General features: G+C 41.7%; 1 protein-coding gene across 1 annotated transcript; it reads right to left on the bottom strand.

Annotated features, from left to right (window-relative positions):
• Positions 1–10,978: 10,978 nt before the first annotated feature.
• Positions 10,979–15,595, bottom strand: LOC141590919 (uncharacterized). The gene is made up of 4 exons (XM_074411430.1): positions 15,412–15,595; positions 14,977–15,111; positions 11,899–12,086; positions 10,979–11,242 (listed from the first exon to the last, which is right to left on the bottom strand). Exons 1-4 carry the CDS (start codon positions 15,468–15,470, stop codon positions 11,055–11,057), a joined length of 570 nt encoding a protein of 189 aa, XP_074267531.1. The 5' UTR covers positions 15,471–15,595; the 3' UTR covers positions 10,979–11,054.
• Positions 15,596–22,150: the final 6,555 nt, after the last annotated feature.

The raw sequence follows: 22,150 nt of genomic DNA, 5'->3' as shown, positions 1-22,150 counted from the left end.
GTTCTCAACCTCAACCACAGCCCATGCTATGAGGTAGATATTGTTATTTCCATCCTTTGCTACAGCAACTAAGCACATGACAGGATATGGTCCTTTCAAATGGTATCCATCCACCCCAATTAGTGGCCTACAACCTCTTACAAAGCCTTGCTTACATGCCTCCAGAAAGATGTACATCCTCTGAAATGTAAGAATAGGTCTGTCCACAGTTTGACAAACTACATATGTGTTTGAACCAGGATTATATTTCTTAAGAACATGTGCATAATCATACACTCTTGCATATTCCTCAACAGCATTGCCATGAATCAGTAACTTTGCCCTAGCTCTAGCCCTCCATAACTTGCTATAACCAACCTACCCTAACAAATCCTTACATACTCGTGCTTTAAAATCCTTAAGTTTCCATGATGGTGTAATCCTCCAATATTCCAAGTACTTAGCTGCTAAGAACTCAGAAGTAACTTGCCTTGTATATGAACTAAATGCACAACTATGTTCCAATTCTATCCCATTTATTTGAATGGTATCCTCTGACTGAGTCATAGCAGCACAAAGTCTGAATAAACACTTGTTAGGGTTATTGCAAGTGCAAGCCTTTATTTTTGACCTAACATAGTCTCATTCACAATCACACTTGTTGACATAATAAGCTGAAAGCTTCTTCCTACCATTATGTAAATAGAAGAAATCATACCCATTCTCAATAGCATGTTGTTTTAGAGCTAACCTAAGATCCACAATAGTTGGAAACCTCAGACATTGTTTTAGAACAATATTCCCTTTGAAATCAACTTCTGGATTAAATATGGGGTTAGGATCTGCTTCATCACCAGAACCTTGCAAACTTTTGAAATCATCTGAATCCCCTTCACTTTCATCCCCTAGCCTGACATCCAAATTATCTACTCCAAATAATCCTCTATCTTTGGCATTAGGAGCAGCAGTAGTAGTAGTAGTAGAAGGCTCTTCACTATTGGGAGTCACTTCACCCCTCAGATCTTCCCTAAAAGACCTAGATCTCTCATTTTCCAAGTTAATTCTTACAGACTCATGTACCTCAGAAGCAGTATTATCCTGAAACAACTATTCATCTACAACCTTGTCCTCCTCAATCTCTTCAAAATTCAGATCCATATCACTTTGATCTGAACCTGAAGAGAAATCCTCAGGATTTTCTACCTCCTCTTCAAGTATGTGAAGCCTTCTTCTGACGTTCAACTTAGGTAGTCTTGTTGATGTACCCACATTATTTGGAATTATTTGAAGTGGTATGGGTTCTGTAGATGGAAAATTAATGGAGAAGCTGCTTGGATGAGAAGTGTGAGGTGAGATGTTTCCTCTAGGGTTTCTCCTTAATGGGGTAGATGAGTCATTGATGGTGGACTGTTTTTTATTTGTATTGGATTTTTGTTTATTGGAAGAGCTGGGGCCCACATCTTGTGACAAAAACTGCTTGACCATAAGATTCTTTGTCCTTGGGGACAAAGTACACACTTTTTCACCAGGTATGATAGTGATCCACATTGTCACCATATTAAACATATCCATAGTGTCCAATAACAATGGTATATCCCTCTTATCAACAAGCTTCTTTCTATCATTATTCAAATTCCTCCCACGTAACCTATACCATACCTCAAACTTGTCCGTTTTCACCAATTTTCTAGCCTTATCCATTACAGCAACAAAATTAATGTCTCCTACAGATAACCCAGGATCTAACATCAAACCCCCACCCACATATGAAGTTTTACCCTTCTTATATTCAAAATTACCACCATGGTAATACCTCATGCAAAAGAAAGGATGTGTATATGACATCCTACGAATAGACAAATGGGGGTGATTAATCAACAAAATATCAAACAATGTAAACATCAACCATAATTAATCATGGAATTTTAAGCCTTTAATCAACAATCAACAAAAACCCCCAAAATGATTATGCAGTTAGGGTTTCAAGAACAATGTGAACTGTTTCAGGAAAAATAACATGATAAACAAGTGATAAATAGAAGTAACTGACCTGAATGTATGATGGGAAGCTGCTATCCAGGATGATGAAGACGAAGAAGACGATGAGTTATGGTGATGATTGTGGTTTACAGTAATTTGAGGCGTTAGGATTAAATTAGAGAGTTTGAGTGGTAAATGTGAGAGTGTGAGGTGGGTAATTGGGGGGAGTGTGTTAAGTAAGGGTAGAGTTGTCATTTTACATGCTCCGGCAACTTATTTGTACCAAATTCGCACTTTCCGTCAAAAAAGTAGTATAATATACTTAGTTGTAGTGTTTTGAGTGGTATTTTGCAGAAATAGACTTATTAGGTAGTATTTTGAAAATTTCAGACTTTAATAGGTAGTAGTATGCAAATAGTCCTTTTTAGTATTATGGAAACAAGATTAAGAAGGGTTCCGACTTCTAAGGTACCAAAAAAAAATTGAGATTCCACTCAACTCATAACTAATAGAATATGTAAATATTCTTTGTCATATTTGTAAATAATTTGTTATCAATTAGTTTTAGTCTCTCCTGATTTTCAGGTCTAAATCAAGGCATTGGATTGGGCTAACTACTGAATTTGTGAAGCAAGAATTTGGTATCAGGCTAAAAGATCATGTGATTCTCCATTCACATCTCTCTCCTTTCTTCCTCCTTCAAACTCAACGCTTTCTACTATGCCTACCAAAAGCTCGCCTTGTCCTCCAACTCGTCATTGGCCTTTCGGATGGGTATGATAATGTCGCTACTATAATTCAATAAAATGTCCATTTACCTACGTTTTACAAAGTCAGATTCATTCTCACTTTTCAGGAATCTCGCCCTGCCAAATCTATAACTCCTTCAACCGAATCTTCTCTCGTTGCCTCTCACACCGAGTCCAATGGCAACTCCAATATAATACGTGTTCTAGTGCGTCAAATAATTCCCGTTATGGTGGTTCGTCTTGTTATCACAAGAACAAGAACAATGGTGGTCCTCATCGTGGGAATTACAAAGGTAAAAACAATGGCAATAGTAATGGTAATGGAGGCTCCAACACCAACAAATATGGTGGCCAACAATAGTCTCAGGGAAACCAATCCCCTCAGGCCTGGACTTAAGGTCCCATTTACTCCTTGGCAAGCACAAGAAGGGTGGGCTGCACCTCCATGCCCTTACCCTTGAGTACACCGGCACTGATCTAAACCGTGATCCAGACATCCTCGATCCAAGACTTCAGCAGACTCAACAAGCCTTCATCACTCAACCACTATTATTGGGACACCAAATTAAAAGGAGCGTTTGTTCATACTGACATTGCCGCTGCAATGCAAACTACTCATTCGCTTTAAAGAACATCCTTTATGCTCCACATATAATTAAAAACCTTTTTTCTGTAAGGAAATTCACAACAGATAATAATTTTTCTATCGAGTTTGACCCATTTGATTTTACTGTAAAGATTTTCAGACGAGGAAGAACCTAATGAGATGCAGTAGTTAGAACGATCTTTATCCCTTATTCCCTACTCCCACCGTCTCAGCCTCACCACAAGCTCTGACAACCATTTGCTCTTCTTCGTGGCATGGTCATCTTGGACTTTTGTAATACCCGGCATTTGTGGAACCCGTACTTAGACCTTGGACCGCGTGAGAGGAAGGAAAAGACAGCCTTACACTTGACCTGAGCCTAGACCGTGTGGTGTTGCAGCGGATCGAGTGGGTTTACTCGGTCGAGTGAAAGGTACACTCGATCGAGTGGAGTGCTACTCGGTTGAGTGGGTACACTCGATCGAGTGGAATGCTACTCGGTCGAGTGAGTTCACTCGACCGAGTAGACTCGGCACTCGGTCGAGTGCCGCTGTTTTCAGAACACAGGATTTAATCCCCTTTCTCCCTAACCCTAGAATCATTCCCAACTTCCTCCTTCTCTCTCCAAACTCCCTCCCCTCTCTCTAAAATGCTTCTAAATGTCTTTCCCTCAATCTTCAAGCTTGGATTAATGGTGGAACATACCTCCTATGCCCCGATCTACCTTCGTAAGTAGAAATCTCACCCAATTCTCTTTGTCTTATGAGTAAATTAGAGTTAGGGTTTATCAAGAGAGACTAATTTGCAATTAGTTATGTTAAGTGAATAATTAGTAACTTATAATGAAGAATTTTATGTTATAATCTAGTATAGAGTGGATTGTGATAGTTATTACATGATTTGTGTAGGATGAGACGGTTTTATGAGATGGATACTTGGTGATTTCGATTAGCTTGAAGATTATGCTTAAAGGTAGGTTATCCTACTCGGTTTCAATGTTAATAAGCATATTTATGTTTCTTTCCTTGTCATATGCATTCATGAATCGGTTAGTATGTCAAATGGGTATTGGATGGGTTGATATTCATAATATGTGGGATGGAATTCATGAATTTGGTCATATGTTAAGCGTTGTTCTTCCATTTATCATGTATGGTTGTGTTTGTGTTGTGTTGGAGATCTTGATGGTGGTACTTGATAGTTGAGGAGACGTAAGACTGTTGGGAAACCATCTTATACTCAGGTCGCCCCTTGGAGCTTCCCACTCCAAGGGGAATGTGCACATTAATGGCTTGAGTACGGAGGGATGCGTGTGGTTGAGACACGACGTCTGGCCGAGGATCCGGTTGGCTTTCGGACCCGGTACGTCTGGGCGTGTCCCGGTACCTAGTGTGATGGTCGGTATGCCTGGGCGTGTCCCGGTACCGGAGTAGAGGTTAGGGTATGTCTGGGCGTGTCCCGGTACCGGTGTGATGTTGATTGGTCCGGGTCTCATTCATATAATCATCACGTTGCATATTTCCTTATTATGTCATGTCTTGCATTTATCATTGAAATTGACGTTTGTTGTGTCCGTGTAAATGTCACCTATTTCCGAGGTGGCCTGTGTCGATCCATATGATATTTCCTATCATATGGGGAGCAGTTGCTTACAGGTTAGCTTTGATTGCTTGCGGGAGACGAGACGAGCCGTGATGACATTCGAGTCAAGCATAGTTGACTAGATTAGTTTAGTAGTTATGAGTTGTATTATTCATTTCATTTATTCATTCATGTTTATGTAATCCACTAACGCTTTATTTATGTTAATTTTTCTTGGATTGTATCTCTGATTTCACTATCTCGGGAAACCGAGACGGTAACGCTCCAATTATCTTGGCCGGATACTTGGGGTGTTACAACTTTCCCGCCATGTCACTTTTAATATTATGTGTCGTAATAAATCTATTGGTTATAGTGTGTGGGTTGAAAAACTCTTTTATTTGTTATTCCTATCAATTAGGCAAACACGTCAAATTGCCATTTACGTCTTCTAGTTCCAGAGATCATGCATAATGACTTGTGGACTTCACCCGTTTCAAGCTCTATGGGTCATCAATATAATGTATTTTTCCTTGACGATTACACTAATTTTTTGTGGACCTTCAATTCCCTTCACCCAAAAATCACAAGTCTATAACATATTTTCCAAGTTTTACAATCTAATTAAAACTCAATTTCCGACTCATTAAAACACTCCAATGTGACAACAGACGTGAATTCAACAACTTCCTTCTTCATGATATTTTCTCACCAAACACGAAAGTCTCTATCGTTTTTTTTTTTGTCCGAATACCTCTCCACAAAATGGAAAGGCGGAATGAAAAATCTGTACTATAAACAATATAGTTTAGACTCTTTTCCTTCACGCCCTTATGCTCCATCTATGTGGCACAATGCTCTTGTCATGAACACATATAGACAAAATATTCTCCCTAGCAAAGCAAACCGTCTTATCTCCCCCATATCTAGTTTATATCATCAAATCTGTTCTTACAATCACTTACTCACATTCGGATGTCTTCGCTACCCTCACTTACCACCATCTACATCCATTCACAAACTTGATTCTCGTACTACTCCATGTGTCTTCTTAGGCTACCTGTCGAATTATCGAGGCTATAAGTGTCTTGAATTATCTTCACATAAATCATTATCGTTGGGCATGTGACATTTGACGATGAGTCGGTATTTCCTTATACAACCATACACAAGCAGTCACCCTCCTACTATCCTTTTCTTATGTCTAACCCGTCCCCCTACCTTTCTCGGTATATTCACGCCTAACACCTTCCTCCTGCTGCCACGGGCCAGCAACCAGCAATCCCAAACCCCGACACTCATATCTCCCCCTACTCACCCACCATATTTGTAACACCCCATGAGATTATGAAATTAAGTTGTCCCACATCGGAAAAATAGGAGGCTTGAGATATGTTTATAAAGGATTACACGTTACACCCACCATTTAGTAACAATACATTGTGATTTTGGGCTTAAGTGAAGACAAATAATGGGCACAAAGGTACACATCTCATCTTATTGGGGTTGTTTTACGACGGTGGCGGGTCGGGTTGTTATAAATTGTATGAGAGCAACCCTGCGACCGTGTGGTGAACATGTGGTCAGTAGTACCCGGGTCACCCAATTAGCGGGGGAAGAAGATGGGCTTGGTTGCGGTTAGCTTTAAGGCATAACGAGGATGTTGTGTTCTTTAAGTGGGGGAGTTCGTAACACCCCATGAGATTATGAGATTAAGTTGTCCCACATCGTGAAATAAGAGGCTTGGATATGTTAATAAAGGATTCTACCCACCACTTAGTAATAAGGCCTTGTGCTTTTGGGTTTAAGTGAGGACAAATAAGAGGTCCAAAGATACACATCCCATCTTATTGGGCCTGTGTTATGGACGGTGTCGGGTCGGGTTGTTATGATATCACCACAGATCAACTCAGGCCCATCCCCAATGCTGAGTCCATAATGACCCCCGCCTTGTCTACCCCACCACCCTCCCCCCCCCCACCACCACCACCAAATGACAACTCGTGCACAACACGGTTTTTATAAGCGAAAATCCGTGTTTGATCTTTGTGTCACCACCAAGCCTTCCTCAATACCGAAATGCCTAGTCACAGCACTTAACGACCCCGATTGGAAACAAGCCATGACCAATGAATTCGATGCTCTTATTAAAAATAAGACTTGGGTCGATCTTGGCTCGCCTGTCCCATAATGTCAATAATAACTTGATGTATATGGCTATTCAAACATAAATTTATGTTTAATGGTGATTTAGAGCGATACAGTGCACGTCTTGTTGTCAATGACAGGTCTCAACAAGTAGGTGTTAATTGTGATGAGACATTCAGCCTCATCATTAAACAAACAACCATCTACACCGTCCTTAGCTTAGCCGTGTCTAAAAGGTGGCCTATCCATTAATTAGAGGTACATAATGCCTTCATTCACGATAATCTTGCTGAAACTATATACATGCGCCCGCCCTCTGGATTTCGCGATCATCATCACCTCGACCATGTATGCCTTCTTTAAAATTCATTATACGGTCTTAAGTAAGCATCAAGGGCGTGGTACCAACATTTTGCTTCATATGTCTCTACTATTAGCTTTCATCATAGCAAATATGACAACTCTATATTCATATTTCGGTCAGGCTCAAACATTGCTTACTTGCTCTTGTATGTTGATGATATTATCCTTGCAACTTCCTCAAACACATTGCGGTAGCATATTATTGACAAGCTTCAATCTGAATTTTCACCGACTGGCATCGGTCTATTAAATTACTTTCTCGGTGTGGCAGCCATTCGACACAAAAATTGGGTGTTTCTCTATCAAAGAAAATATGTAGGACATCATCGCTGGTGCCAAAATATCGAACTCCTGACCTGCCCAAACACCCGTTGATAAAAATTCCAAGCTCGGAGCTAATAGTAGCAAACCTGTCGTTGATCCATCCTTTTATCGCAACCTCGCAAGTGCTATACAATACTTGACATTCAAGACCCGATATCTCTTATTCGATTCAACAAATATGAATTTATATGCATGATCCTCGCGAAGCTCACTTCAGTGCATTAAAACGTATCATAAGATTCATGGCCTCGATCTTACCGTCTCATCCACAAGCACTTTGACAACCTATAGTGGTGCGGATTGAGGAAGTTGCCTTGACACGAGACAATCGACATCCGGCTACTGTGTTTATTCAAGTGATAATCTAATATCTTGGTCCTCCAAACGTTAAACCACCATATCCTGCTCAAGTGTCGAAGCAGAATATCGTGGCGTAGCAAATGTCGTAGCCAAATCTTATTGGCTATGAAACTTAATTAATCCTTGAACTTGAATACTCTATATCCAAGGCGACGACTGCATATTGTGATAACATAAACGCCAATTGCCTATCTGACAACCCATTGAACCACCAACGTACCAAACACAGAGAACTGGATATCCATTTTGTCCGAGAAGAAGTGACACTCGGTCAAGTTCAAGTTCTTCATGTTCCTTCCCAATTTTCCACTACCAATTTGTTGATATCATCACCAAAGGATTACCGAAGGCTCTATTCCACGACTTCCGCTCTAGTCTCAGCATCTGTCCTCCCACTTCGACTACAGGAGTGTATTAGAATATGTTAATATTCTTTGCCAACTTATCAATTAGCTTTATTCTCTCCTAATTTCTAGGCCTAAATCTAGGCATTAGACTAGATTAATTAATGAGACTCTTCCTTATAAATGTAATTTGTGAAGCAATAATCAATCAAAAAATATAGCTCTTTTAGGGGGTGTTTGTTTCGTGCATGGGTATGAGTTTGAATCAGGAATCATACATGAGTGTTATGAGGTTGGAACCGAATTCCTTTATAACGGTTCGACTTGATTGTTATATCAAAAAGAGTTATTCCAAAATATAATTCCTCATTTTAACAACATTAGTACGGACAAGTAATAATTTATAACTTAAACCGGGCAGTAACCAGATGAAACCCGGTACAATTCGACACAATAATTAACACAGCCAGAAAGACATAACAACCCGCAAACCCTATTATAACACACATCAAAACAAGAATTTCCGATCCGATTACAAGCTCTAGGTTTATTATTCCAATGGAGTGATTAAACTAAGGTTTGAGTGCCAAGCAATGTTGTCAGGATCGGGATTCTACTTTGGATCGATGGGGAGGGTAGGATCGAATCGGTAGAATCGGATCGTAGAATCGTAAGATTCTACAAACTCACCAATTATAGTGTTTTATTTGGTAAAAACATATCATTGAAGATCAAAATACTTATTTATTAATATTTATCCATAAAATATTGATAATTAATGATTTTAATATTATTATATGAACATGTTTCTACAACTTACCCGAAATTTGAGTTTTAGGATGTCATTATATAAAAATATATATTATTTTTTTTACTATGAAATCGGATCGTTGGATCGTAAGATCGTAGGATCGTATTATGATTCTACCTCTAAAAATTTTTAGATGATTAGGATCGTAAGATTCTACAACCATGATAGAATCGTAAGATCCAGGATCGGTCAAGCATTTTTAGATCGTGAAATCGTAAAATCGTAGGATCGAATCGGGATTCTGACAACAATGGTGCCAAGACTCCCAAATGTTAGTCCATATACAAAACTATACAAGTTCTCAAGTTCTCACCAAAAGTGTTCCAATGACATATCACAAATGGCAAAAAGGGTACCGGATTCCAAAACAAGTTTGCCAAACAAGGTTTAATCATACTTGCTTTTTAAGGGGACAAAGTGCCTCTCTCTTTATATCCCATCTTTATGTTTGATGTGATCATCAATTTATTACGGAGTATATAGGACTTTTAGTTTGGTGAGAATCACTCTTACTTTTTTTTAAATACCGAAATAATGTAAAATGACACTTGGAATAAAAGATGTCATAAAAGTTTCATAAATTAAACACTAAATTGAAAACAATTAAAATTCAACCAATTCACATGAGCTTCCCATGTTTTTCTAGGGTTACATCAAATTTACTTCAAAGTTCCGTTCTATTGATTCGCTCAAACTTGTATTTTTTCCGGATTTTTATTAGTTTTTACTGCATTTTTGTTAAAAACAAATGAATGAGAGCGACCCGTATGTTTGAACAAATTGTTCTTGCTAACTTGATAGTTTTTTTTTTTTTTTTTTTTTGACAGCAACAAATAGTATAGCTTACAACAGAGCTTCCTGAGCAAGATTATGAGCTATCTTATTCACTCCCCTAGGACAAAAGCATTATCCAGGATTTTAAGTCTATTGCGTCTCATTTTCACTGCTAACTTGATAGTTATGACAAAAACACTTGCTAATAAAAGTCTATCGTTGTCATGAAAATTGGATAAAATTTACGGAGCATTAACAAAGAGAATCCATTTTTGAAATAATAGTCAAAAATAAAATATTTGTCGTTTTGGGTCGGTTTTGAAAATATTTGTCAAAATGGTGTCCACGTAGGCTCAGGATTTCTGGACCTAAAACACGCCACTACCAATGACGTGTTTATAATGAGTACGGAAAGAAACTTCATTAAAAAATGGACTAAAACAAACACGCCATTGGGAATGGCGGGTTTCGGAGGGGAAACACGCCACCCCTAATGGCGTGTCTTATGTAATTTTTTTTTTTTTTTTAAAAGTTCAGTCAGTTGAGGAAAAAAATTGTTGTAAAAACACGCCACTACTAATGGCGTGTTTCTTTCACAAAACACGCCATTAGTAGTGGCGTGTTTCAGGTCTAGAAATCCCGAGCCTACGTGGACACCATTTTGACAAATATTTTCAAAACCGACCCAAAACGACAAATATTTTATTTTTGACCATTATTTCAAAAATGGACTCTAACAAAGATGGGTTGAAAAATAAATTAATATTTTTCGTATCAATAATTTGCGACGAGTGTAATGATAAATACACACCTCAACAAAATACATCCGAAACTAAAAAATTCTCAAGTATTTCTAACACAAATCTGACTAAGAACTACTGAGTATATAGTTCAACAAAATCCATATAAGAGTCTACAGATTTTGGCCAAATAAATCTCATGTATGTATTAGAAAGAATAAATATAAACCATTTTATTGGAATTCATTTGATCTGTGGGCAGTGGCTATGGAGGAACTTCTTCCTCTGCGTATCGAAGATAACAGCAAAAAGGAGTCATTGCTTCTTAGGACTTGGAGACGTTGGACATTTCGTGCAGTCTTGACATGCTGGAGAAGAGATGCTATCTGAAACATTTATCTTGACACTTCTTTTTGTCTCTTCGTTTTCTGGGACGTACAGGACAGCGTCCAGTATTAAGATGTCGAAATTTCGTGGACGAATAAATGATAGCCATGATTCATCTGTCAAATGCAACAATGTCTATGTCAGGCAGCTGATAATGCTGGATCACACGAGTCATAACTCACGAGTTTACGAAAGAGTTACAGACGTTTTGAGGAACAAACTGGGTTGGTGACCTAGTTCTCTCTTTACAGCATAACAACACATTGATATCTCAAAATTTCTCCACGACTTCCTGCTTATGGGTACAACGGCAGACTTTGGAGACAAAAGGGGGTCAATGTATGAACACATTGAACTGGGGTGCGTAACGTAGGGGTGTTTTTGGTTTTGTATGACCCATGAGGATAATGCATCAACTGAGTGCAATATGACGAGAGCACGTCAGGCTTGCGAGTCTTTTAAGTTTTATTCCACCCTATTCCAAGGTCAAATAGGGTATTTAGACTCCATTCAAGATGACAAATTTTACCCCCATGCTAATCAGGACAGAAAAAAATACGAAGTATATATTTAGCGCCTCAATAACTGCTTGGTCTGCTTCTATGGCCATTTGTATCAAATGAGAATGTAATTGTGCTAATGGACCAGCCTTGGTACACTCGTGCGATTCTCCACCCACTTGCAATGCCATCTAACACGGGAATTAGGAAAGGGGTAGAGATAGATAGGGTACAAACTAACAAGGCAAGCACACAATAATACACATGCTAACCTCCATCACGAACAGCTTTCAAACGGAGAACGCCATTGCCCTGTGGTCCTGACACTGGAAACGTACAGGACACTGATTTCCTTTTGTGAGTTACGGCAAGTGAAGCATCGTACCAAGGACCTTTCACGACTGGTTCGCCTATTGCTCGAATAATTTCTTGATTCTTACTGGCTTTCTCCATGGCCTTGCTGAAATTCAGAAACAGACAAATTTGTCAAACAAGCTTTAAAATGATGGTGTGAGTGCGTTACGTTATCTTTTCATCGACAAAACAAAGCAGGAAGCTCTAAGTACTCTAAATTATTACTACCTCCATTCCAACCAATCGTTTATATTTTTCAAAATCATCCACGTAAACCATTGGTTGGAATTGAGGGAGTAGTATTCTTAAAAAGATTAATCACACTATTTGCTACTTTCACACGAGAGGTTACTGAGTACAGGTTACCAAAGCCTATAAGCTTTTATTCCACAGTCAGATATGAAAGGAACTTTGCCGGTCACTCAAAGGTGTTTGTTTTAATCAAGTTTGTGTCTGAGATATTTAAGTTTGGCCTTGAGTCAAGTTTTGATGTCTTCTGAAACTGGTCCTTGGTCTGGGTGTCCTCTGGTCCTAAACGGCTGTTTATTTTAGCTTCTTTTCCATGTTCTGGGGAATTTCGAGTTCGACTGTCTCCAAACTTGAAAAAGGAAGGGGTGTTTAAGGCTTCAAATGTCGGTGAACCCATTAAACAAACAAATGTAAAAGGGGAAACAAAATCAAGACGCCAAATATTTCGATTTGTTTGCTGATGATCGCCATTACCAAATTTAAGGCTTCAAACGTCAGCAGTGCGCCAGTGCCTCACAATTCTCTACTCTCTTGATGACACAAGCCTAGGTTCACTAAAGTTACATATTTATTCTTCTCAAGCATTTCCTGGAAGCTTACTGAGAGGCCCAAGGGCTTGAAACTGTGCTAGAGTTACTGCATGTACAAATCTCAGTGTCTAACAATCTCCACATTTGCTAAGCTCACTGGCCCTCACCCTTTACTATCCCAGAAATAGAGGAAGAGGTTATTAAAGCGGTATTTTCCACCATAATATAACATCTGAAATCAGGCATCATTGAGCTAAGTTTTCTCTTTGATTTGATTAAAACTGTTGATCCAATTAATCATCTATTACTCAGCTGATAGCAAAATAACTCGATAAAATAGTTGCACTTCTTTTTATTGCAAAGGTATTGGTATTTGATGCAATGCTAGAGGCAACTCTCATTCTAGGTCATTATGAAACAACCACTCTGTGTTACCACACAGGTAACACTGCACACCTGGTCCCTCTTACCCCGCCATTTGCGGGGGCTGGAGAGGCCTTGAGACGTTGGACTATTATTGTTGTTATACACATGAAGATATTTTACAGATATGTCGCCATCCCATCCATTAATATTCTACAGATATGCAACTATTATGGTGCTTTTTCTTAGTCGCAACCAGGTTATTGTCTATGTTATCTAAAATACCTATAGTCCTATACCACGAGTTGCGTTTTCCAGTTTTCAGCAACATAATACATACCACTCCTATAAATAGCCAACTCTGGGCTTACGCATAGGCAACATAAACACGGCTACTTAAATTTCAATAACATTTCGTACAAAGGTTAACTTTTCCTAATACAGTACGTCCATTAAAATCATCGACTTAAGATTATCTTTTTAAAGGGTTTACTAATGTACAAGGGTAGAATGAATACCTATAGTCTAAATGACTACAAAGATATACTAACAAACTCCATTGATTCAGTACCAATTTCAACTATATTAAGTATTCTACCTAAAGCTAGGAGTCTAGGACATAAACACACATGAACCACGTGCACGGACACACACCATACATATCCTATGCATCTCCAACATCCCCCTATTTTTCAATTAAAATCATTAAATTTGGCTTTCTCTCTAAATAAGTTCGCTATTTTCTAAGTAGAACAGTAAAGTTTCCTGGGGCTCTTAGAAAATCTTTTCAAGGAGAGGCACATGCAAGTCACAGTTGGAGAATTCTAACAAAATTGTGTCCAACGGCCGCAAGTTGTGCATGCCCACTGAACTGAGCCTAACAGGATTCTGAAGGAAACTAATTGATTGCAAACAAAGAAGTCACACTGTCACAGTATAGTTGATTTAGCCGATAAGCTGAAATGCTATGCAAATATGTTCAATATCAGGGGTTAATAACAAAAAGAAGTGATATTATAAGTATTTCCCCACTAACTCATTCAAGAAAAAGAACGTAGCACTGCCTCAAACAATCGAACATTAATTAATCCACCATGGAGAAACTGCTTAATGCAATATGATCGAGAAGCAGTATCAAACTATCTACTATATTATACATAAGAACAGATATCTGTTTGTAATTTCTACTCTCGTTTATACACCCATGCAACTTGCAGTTCAATAATCAAGGTTACTAGATTTGCAATAACACCCTGATTCGAATTCATGATACGAATACGCAGTTCGCTCAAAATAAAAGCATATTTCAGAAAAATTATAGCCAAGTGCCATCATTCCACAAAATTCGGATTCCTAATTCGTGCGTATTGATTCAAAATTCAGTAGGTACCTAAGCAAATCTGGTAAGCCATGTTCAATTACTTCATTGATCTACATAGCGGAAAGAAACGGCATCTAAACTTACGGTTTGTTTTCTGTAAGACCATTGTACGGAGTACAGCGACCCTATAATAGCTTATGCAGCTCATTTATTGATAGTAATAAATGAGGTGCATAAGTTATTAGAAAGTCATTTTACGCCATACAACATTCTTATTTGAGAATTTAGGTTAAACTTATGTGAAAAGGCACGGGCTAATCAGTGATCAATGCGGTCACAAGATCATCTTGCAAACAACATATGCACGGGCTAATCGGTGATCAATGTGGTCACAAGATCATCTTATTAGAAAGTCATTTTACCCCATACAACATTCTTATTTCAGAAGATTGAATAACATCTTGCAAACAACATATGCAACATCAAAAACACATAAAACATGATAATTTGATTATTCCACAGAGGTAACATACCTACTACAGCCATGGTAAATGGCAAGATCATCAATGGCACTCAAAGCAACACCACCTGTAAGACAAATCAATGCAGTGGACACCGCCTTTCGCCCGTAAAATTTACTCTTTTCTTCATCAACTTGCTTTGAGGCACTGCAGAAACCAATAAAATATCAAAATTACAAATCAATTGATTCACACAAAAAAGAGGATTTCTAACAAAAACCCAAATCACAGAATCTTCAGAACAACACATAAAAGTCAAAATTCAGAAGCAAAATCAAATGGGTACCAAAAAAATGCTAACTTTGAGCTAATAATCAACAATAATTAAATGGGTCTTCAACATTGACAGGAAAACAGCAAAAAAATGTTGAATTAAAAAGTAAACACAGAATATATGAACTAAAATATATAAAAAAAATGCGATTGAATTAGAGAAAAAAATCATACTTTGTAGATTGAGGTGATGGGGAGATCCGGAAAAAGGAAAGAAGTTTGCGTCTAAACATGATTGATTGATCAGAAATCGAAGTTTAATTTGTGGGCTAAAACCCTACACATACGAGTTTTGGGGTTTTGGTTGGTTTGGCTTCAGTCATGAATCAGAAGTTCATCACGGTTTACGGTTGCCTTGTTTTGTTTTTTTATTTTTCGGTTTTCTTTGTTGTACGTAGGGATGACAGTCGGGTCGGCCCGACTCAGATCCTGAGGGTCGGATCCAAATGGATTGGGTATGGGTCTTATTTTTTCAGACCCAATGGGTATGAGTCAGGTATGGGTCTTAAGAAAATATTTCGGGTCCGGGTCTAAGTTATGAGACTTATACCCGACCCTTAGACCCTTTATTAAAAAAAAAAAAAAAAAAAAAAAATCAAAATCACAACTTTTCTGAATTCATACTGGCAAACCGTAGAAACCAAAAGCAACTAAAGTCTCTTTCTCTTCCCTCATCCCATAAAGTGATAAAACTCAACCAAACTCTTCTGACAATACCACCACTCCACCACTAACACAAGGAAACCACGACCACAGCACTGATACGCGACTGGCAACCACCTCTCTAATAGGCGGCGACCGACAACCACCATTAACGGCAGCCAGCGACGGTCAGGTGGAGACGACTATCAAGTACGATATTGATTTTAGGGTTACGAGTTTGATTCTTTCACATGTATTTAGAGGTAAAATTAATTTAGGTCTTCTTTATCTTTATTAATCTCTTTGGTATGTATATTGGATTTGGTATGTATATTGGATTTGGTAGTTTACAATACAGATTAATAAACTCATAATGTTAAAGTAGTATGAATTTTTTTTTTTTTAATATTATAGACCTCATAACTCTTAATCCTGCTATTAAAGTGGCTGAAACTCGGACCCGCGGGTAGACCCAGACCCGACCCTTACCCATAGGGTCCGGGTATGGGTCCTCAAATTTTAGACTCTTGCGGGTCTGGGTCGGGTACGGGTCCAAAGGGAAAATCTCGGGTCCGGGTCCTGGTCTAGGTGGACCCGACCCAGACCCTACCCATTGTCATCCCTAGTTGTACGTATAAGATTAAAGTTGTACTCGGCTACAGTTTACTAATATGTGTATTTGCGTTCTAAATTTTATAGTTAGTTTCGATTGTGATCTTATTTATAGCGTTCATTAATTTTATCGGTTAAATGATCTTATTTTATAGGTCTCTTGAGAGATGGTCTCTCAATAAGTTTATTGAGAGACGGTCTCTCAATCTCCTATATACTAAAAGATTAACAAAGCTAGAATTTTCCCGCCTAAGTTTTGCGCCTCAGACACAATATAATCTCCTAATTAATTCTATACCATAAATACTTTATGCTTATATTATAATTTGTACACAAACAGAATTACAATATTTATAGTCATATTTGTTCCGGGTGTAATTCCAGATCAAGTATAGTTACCACCCTTGGCTTGTTGAATGATGTCTTGAGTTGGATTCTCCTTTGATCTCAATCGTTCCTCACGGCCTCTCCTGCAACAATGAACGAACTGAGGGCTTGGCTTTGTGCCAAGCGTACTCACTCCGACGCTCAAGTCAGTAAACTTAAGAGATAAGTTGTTACTTGGCTAAATGTGTATTGTAGAGAGATAAGGAAGATATTACCAGATGAATAGTGTATTTAGGTTTAATTGTGTATTCGTTCGGGTCCTTTCCTCAATGAAGGTTGAGGAGTATTTATAGGCTTTCACCTTTTGTCACGTAGTGGCCAAGTGGCTAGCAGGTGGAAAGACTGATCTACCCCTCGGCCGAGGGGCCTATGGCTGGCCGGCGGATCCTGTTGGCTCGCCGCCGAGGGGTCTTGGATATGAGTACGCGGATATGTGTCCCGGTGACCAGGTTACCATGCCGAGACCCGGGCTGACGGGCCGATGGGCTGCATCGGCTAGATTGTCCAAGTCGTTGACTTGCTGTGGATATCTTTGACCTTGCTCAATATGTTGACTTGGTCAGCGGTGCAGAATATGCCCCATCAATTTGCCCCCAGCGTAGTCTATGCCGTGGTATGGGCTCCGATGTATGTTTGAGCGTATATTCTGCGCAAGTAATTTGTAAAAAATTTCCTGCATCGGCTTCTTCTGCGGCGGCTTCTTTTACCTCGGCCTGGTCTCTCTTAGGCCGTACCATATCCCCCCTCCACATGGATGCGTAAAGGGCATCCGATGTGGAAAAGAAAGTGACGCTGGCCGAGACCAGGGTTGAGAGTGCCGGTTGTTTTTGATTGCCCCCTGTCGGCGCTTTCTAGCTTGGTTGATTATGTGGCCGGCGGAGAGCAGATGCTTGAGAATTTGTTGAGGGAGGTGAATAGGCAAGGAGATATGAATAGGCGTGTTGAAGACGCTTGGTCACTGTTGCATTGATTGACGTCTAACTGTTGCAACGATTGACATCCCGTGGTTGCATGTCCGACACGTGTCTGCACGCTGATTGGTTGACGCTTCATGGGCTGTTCTCTGATTGGTCCTTCTTCATGGGCTTTTCCCTATAAATAGGGCAGTTATCCCGTGAAATTGGTCACCAATTTCATTCTCCAAAATTTTTCCTCTAAACTTTCGAAGGTTTCTTCGTCTTCTAACTTTCTCAGTTGTCATTCCGGCGAGTGTTTTTCTTCAAGGTAAACAAACAAACTTCTTCTCTTTATTTTGTTGAACAATTATTGCTATTATGTCTTCTCTGCGACGCGGGACTAGCACTTCGTGGGAGGGTTCTCCGTTGCGTCTTGATGGGGAGGAGATACTAGACGCCATTCCGATAAGGTTTGGGGGCCCTAGGTCTCCTTCTCCCGTAGTCGATCCACCAATTCTGGAGGGACGGGAGGATGAGGGTGACGATGCTGATGAGGATGAGGGGAACCCTTCGATGGTGGGAGGTCATCTGTCCCGGATCATGGCGAGCCCTGCACGATTGGTCTTGAACGTGGTTGGTCTCATAAGTTCGCCAGTTGTTCCGGCGAGACATTTTTCGGAGGCCATTTCTCATTTGGTGAGGGGTATAAGATCGTTATTCCTAAGAAGGGTCAGGCGGTCTGTTGCCCTCCACCGGGTCACACCGGCGTGTACATCAGGCATCTGGAGTATGGGCTGCGGTTTCCTCTGAATAAATACGTCGTGGCCATTATCAGTGCAAACGTCGCGGTGGCCCAACTACATCCGCTGGCGTGAGGACGATAGTTGGCTTTGTCTGGCTTTGTCTCTTTAGGGGAGAGATCCCGACAGTCAACTTATTCCGCCGACTTCACAGTCTTCGGCCGTCAATTTCCGGTAAAGTGGGGTGGTACAGCGTACAGATGGAGCCAGGCTATGTCTCCGTGAACAAGCTTACTTCTTGCAAAGACTGGCAACGGCGGTGGGTGTATGTCCAAGTGCCGGAGGATTACCCTTTGCCTCGGTCTTTCCAGAGCCCTGTTCACTTTCGGTGTGAGAGCCGGGAAGAGTACGATAAATGTATCTCCCGGGGTAAGGCTAAGATGGATGCTTCGATGGTCCTTCTTGCGAGGATGAGAAGCGGGCGTCTGCAGCTGTTTGACGCCGAGAAGGGATGGCTGCCCCGACTCGGATTATTCTTCGGGATGAGCCGCTTGCCACGTCGGCCTCATACCGGCCCTCGGCCAGGGTGAGTGGGGTCGGTGTGAGGCCCATCTTAGCTCGTTATGTTCTGTTTTTAGAGTGTGTTTCATTTCTTTCATGTAATTCTTTGCTTGATTTCTTGCGGACCGGTTTGGCGAGAATCGTCCGAGAGTACCTTAAAGAGGATAGGCCTTGATAAGGACGGGAAGGTCGTTCAGCAGCATCCTACGGCTGAAAAAAGTGATCGTAGACCGGCTCCTAACGACCTTATGGAGAAGCGGTGAAGTCGTTGGATCCGTCGGCGGCCCAAGCGCGGGTTCTCGGAGCGTGCGAAGAGAACAAAGAAAGGACCGTCCGTGGCGGCGGCGTCGCGCGTCCACTCCCTCCTCGACCCCAGTGGTGCAGAAGGATCATGTGGAGATTATCGACATCACTGACAAGGTGGTGACCGTTGCTAAGGGTCCTTCTTCCCCAAAGAAGAGAAAGGAGCCACCACCTGCTTCCACCGTTGCCGGGGAGAAGCCTACCGGCCCTCCATTTAAGAGGGTCCAAACTGGTACGGATCTAACTTGCGGTTCGGATTTAGCCGGTTCGTTGGACATCCCGATGACCAGGCTTTACGATGTGTCAATGCAAGGTGATATGGATGCTCTGTGTAAATTTTTGTAGATCCTCCTCGGCGACCACCGTTCTTGCTTTGAACGGCAATCGGGAAGCGACCTGAGAAGGCTATTGGGAGGGCGGGTGCTGGAAATGTCATCGTTGACTCCTCGGCTCAGAAGATTTCTGCCTCCGAGCTTGTGGCGGAGGGTGCGAAACTGGTATAAGAAGCTGGGAGGTGGACCCAACAGGCCGGCTCCTACATCACGGAGCAGGAGAAAACTATGGCCCAAGCTGCGCCCACTCGCAAAGCTTAAACTGGATCTCTCTCCCGCAAAGGGGGAAGCCGCGAAGGCTAAATCGGATCTCTCTTACGCCACGAAGCGCGTGGAGGAAGTTGAGAAGCCGCTTGGGCCGAGAGGGCCAAAGTTGAGGAAGGCGATGCCGCCACCGCCAAGATGATGGAAGAGCGGAACAGGTATAAGGATGCTTATGACGCCATGGTTGCCAAGAGGGATCAGTGGAAGGATCAGTTCGACAACCAGGCGGAGGCGCTCAGGGACGCGCACGCTGTCGTTGCCCAGAAGGAGAAGGATATTGAAATGCTTCAAGATGATCTCCTCCCTAAAATGTGTGCCCAGTTTCGGGACCGGGCCGAGGAGGCGACCAGGGAGGCAATTAAGAAACTTCTCCCCGACGGCACCTTCCCGTGGGATAAATTTGACCAGCTTCTGGATGAGATGGCCGATGCGGCGGAAGCAGCGGATGCGGAGGCGGCGAAGGCGGCTCAGATAGCTGAGGCGAAGGCGGCCTGCGATGCAGAGGTGAAGGAGGGTGACGGGCTAAAGGTGCTTGAAAATGTCGAGCCCTCTTCTGAGCCGGCCACCGAAGATGCTGCTGCTGCTGCTGATGGAGGGAAGCAACAGGCATAGGGAGACGGGCGGTCGTCACCGGACTCACCCGGCGTCTCGGATAGCTTTAGGCGTTCGGGGCCAATTATTGAGCCTCCTCTCCCTGCCATCTTTTGGCGCTTCAAATCCCAAGTCTGTAACCTTTTGTTTTTTTGTTTCGTAGCTTTTGTAAAGCTTTGGTAGGTAGAGTTTAGGCTATCCCCATGGGGACGGCCGTCGTTTGTACTCTCCTTGCAATCATGTTCAATAAAGTTTTGTCTTTTCGGTCCTCGGCTTGGCCGGGACTTTGGTCACGAACCTTTGCTTTTCTTGCGTTATTAATTGAGTGCTTTCGTTTTTACCGCCAGCATGGCTGAGGCAGTTAGAATACATATCTCAACTGTGTCTAACGTCTTTAGTGTATTGCGTGATTCGCGTCTCGGCTGCACCGAGTCTATGTTCCTGCTAGCATATCGGTCGTTGTGCCCCCGTCGCTCTCGGCTTTGGCCGAGGTAATCGGGGTTACGGCTCGATAGCGCGTATCGGTCATTGTGTCCCCGTCACTCTCGGCTAGGGCCGAGGTAATCGGGGTTATGGCTCGATAGCATTCGTAACTGTAGGCATATTGACCGCCAGACTTGCGTCTCAACTGCACTGAGTATACGTTTCTTCTAGCGTATCGGTCGTTGTGTCCCCGTCGCTCTCGGCTTTGGCCGAGGTAATCGGGGTTACGGATCGATAGCGCGTATCGGTCATTGTGTCCCCGTCGCTCTCGGCTAGGGCCGAGGTAATCGGGGTTATGGCTCGATAGCATTCGTAACTGTAGGCATATTGACCGCCAGACTTGCGTCTCAACTGCACTGAGTATACGTTTCTTCTTTGGGTGACTGATCGGTGGCAACTTTATGGAGGGGACAAGTACTTTGATGGAAAATTTGGGTGATTCTTCGTTATGATTACGCGTTGGGGTGTCTACAATGGGCTTGGACACCTCCGCCGCTATACAAAATACTTTCTTAAGTTGTCGGTATTCCAATGGCTCATCAAAGGCACACCCTCCATGTCCGTCAGCCGGTATGTACCCGGCCTCATCTCTTCAACCACTTTGTAGGGACCCTCCCAGTTGGTCGTCAGCTTACCGTGAATGTTTCCTTTGTTGGTGGCAGCTGACTTCCTTAGGACTAGGTCTCCTATTTTTAAGTCCCTTTTGTGGACCCTTCGGTTGTAGGCTCTTCTCATCCGGTTTTGATATACTGCCAAGTTGAGACGTGCTGTATCTCGGCTTTCTTCGACCAGGTCTAGGGAGGCTTTCGTGCCCTCCTCGTTTTCACCTGGGTTAAAGGTAGCCGTTCTGAATGTCGGCACCGTTGCTTCAATTGGTAGGATCGCCGGAACCGTAGACCGGGTGGAAGGGGTGTACCCCGTTGCTTCTTTCTCCGTGGTCCGAAGGGACCACAGGACGCCGGGTAGTTCGTCGGCCCACCTTCCCTTAAGGTCTTCAACTGTTTTCTTCAAACCGTTGAGGATTGTTTTGTTGGCTGCTTCCGCCTGCCCGTTGCTCTGTGGGTGGCAGACGGAGGAGTACGCAAACTTGATGCCAAGCTCT

The sequence above is a fragment of the Silene latifolia genome, chromosome 7 (assembly GCF_048544455.1).
Source record: "Silene latifolia isolate original U9 population chromosome 7, ASM4854445v1, whole genome shotgun sequence".
Taxonomy (NCBI): Eukaryota; Viridiplantae; Streptophyta; class Magnoliopsida; order Caryophyllales; family Caryophyllaceae; genus Silene; species Silene latifolia.
This window is presented reverse-complemented; position numbering and strand designations above follow the sequence as displayed.

Bases quoted from the DNA above. Each gene is read 5' to 3' on its own strand.
- LOC141590919 (XM_074411430.1), bottom strand. From the start codon at position 15,470: ATGTTTAGACGCAAACTTCTTTCCTTTTTCCGGATCTCCCCATCACCT. The intron at 12,087-14,976 runs GTATGTTACCTC...TCTGAATTTCAG, and splicing joins ATTTACCATGGCTGTAGTAG to CAAGGCCATGGAGAAAGCCA. The intron at 11,243-11,898 runs GTTAGCATGTGT...TGCATTTGACAG, and splicing joins GAAAGCTGTTCGTGATGGAG to ATGAATCATGGCTATCATTT.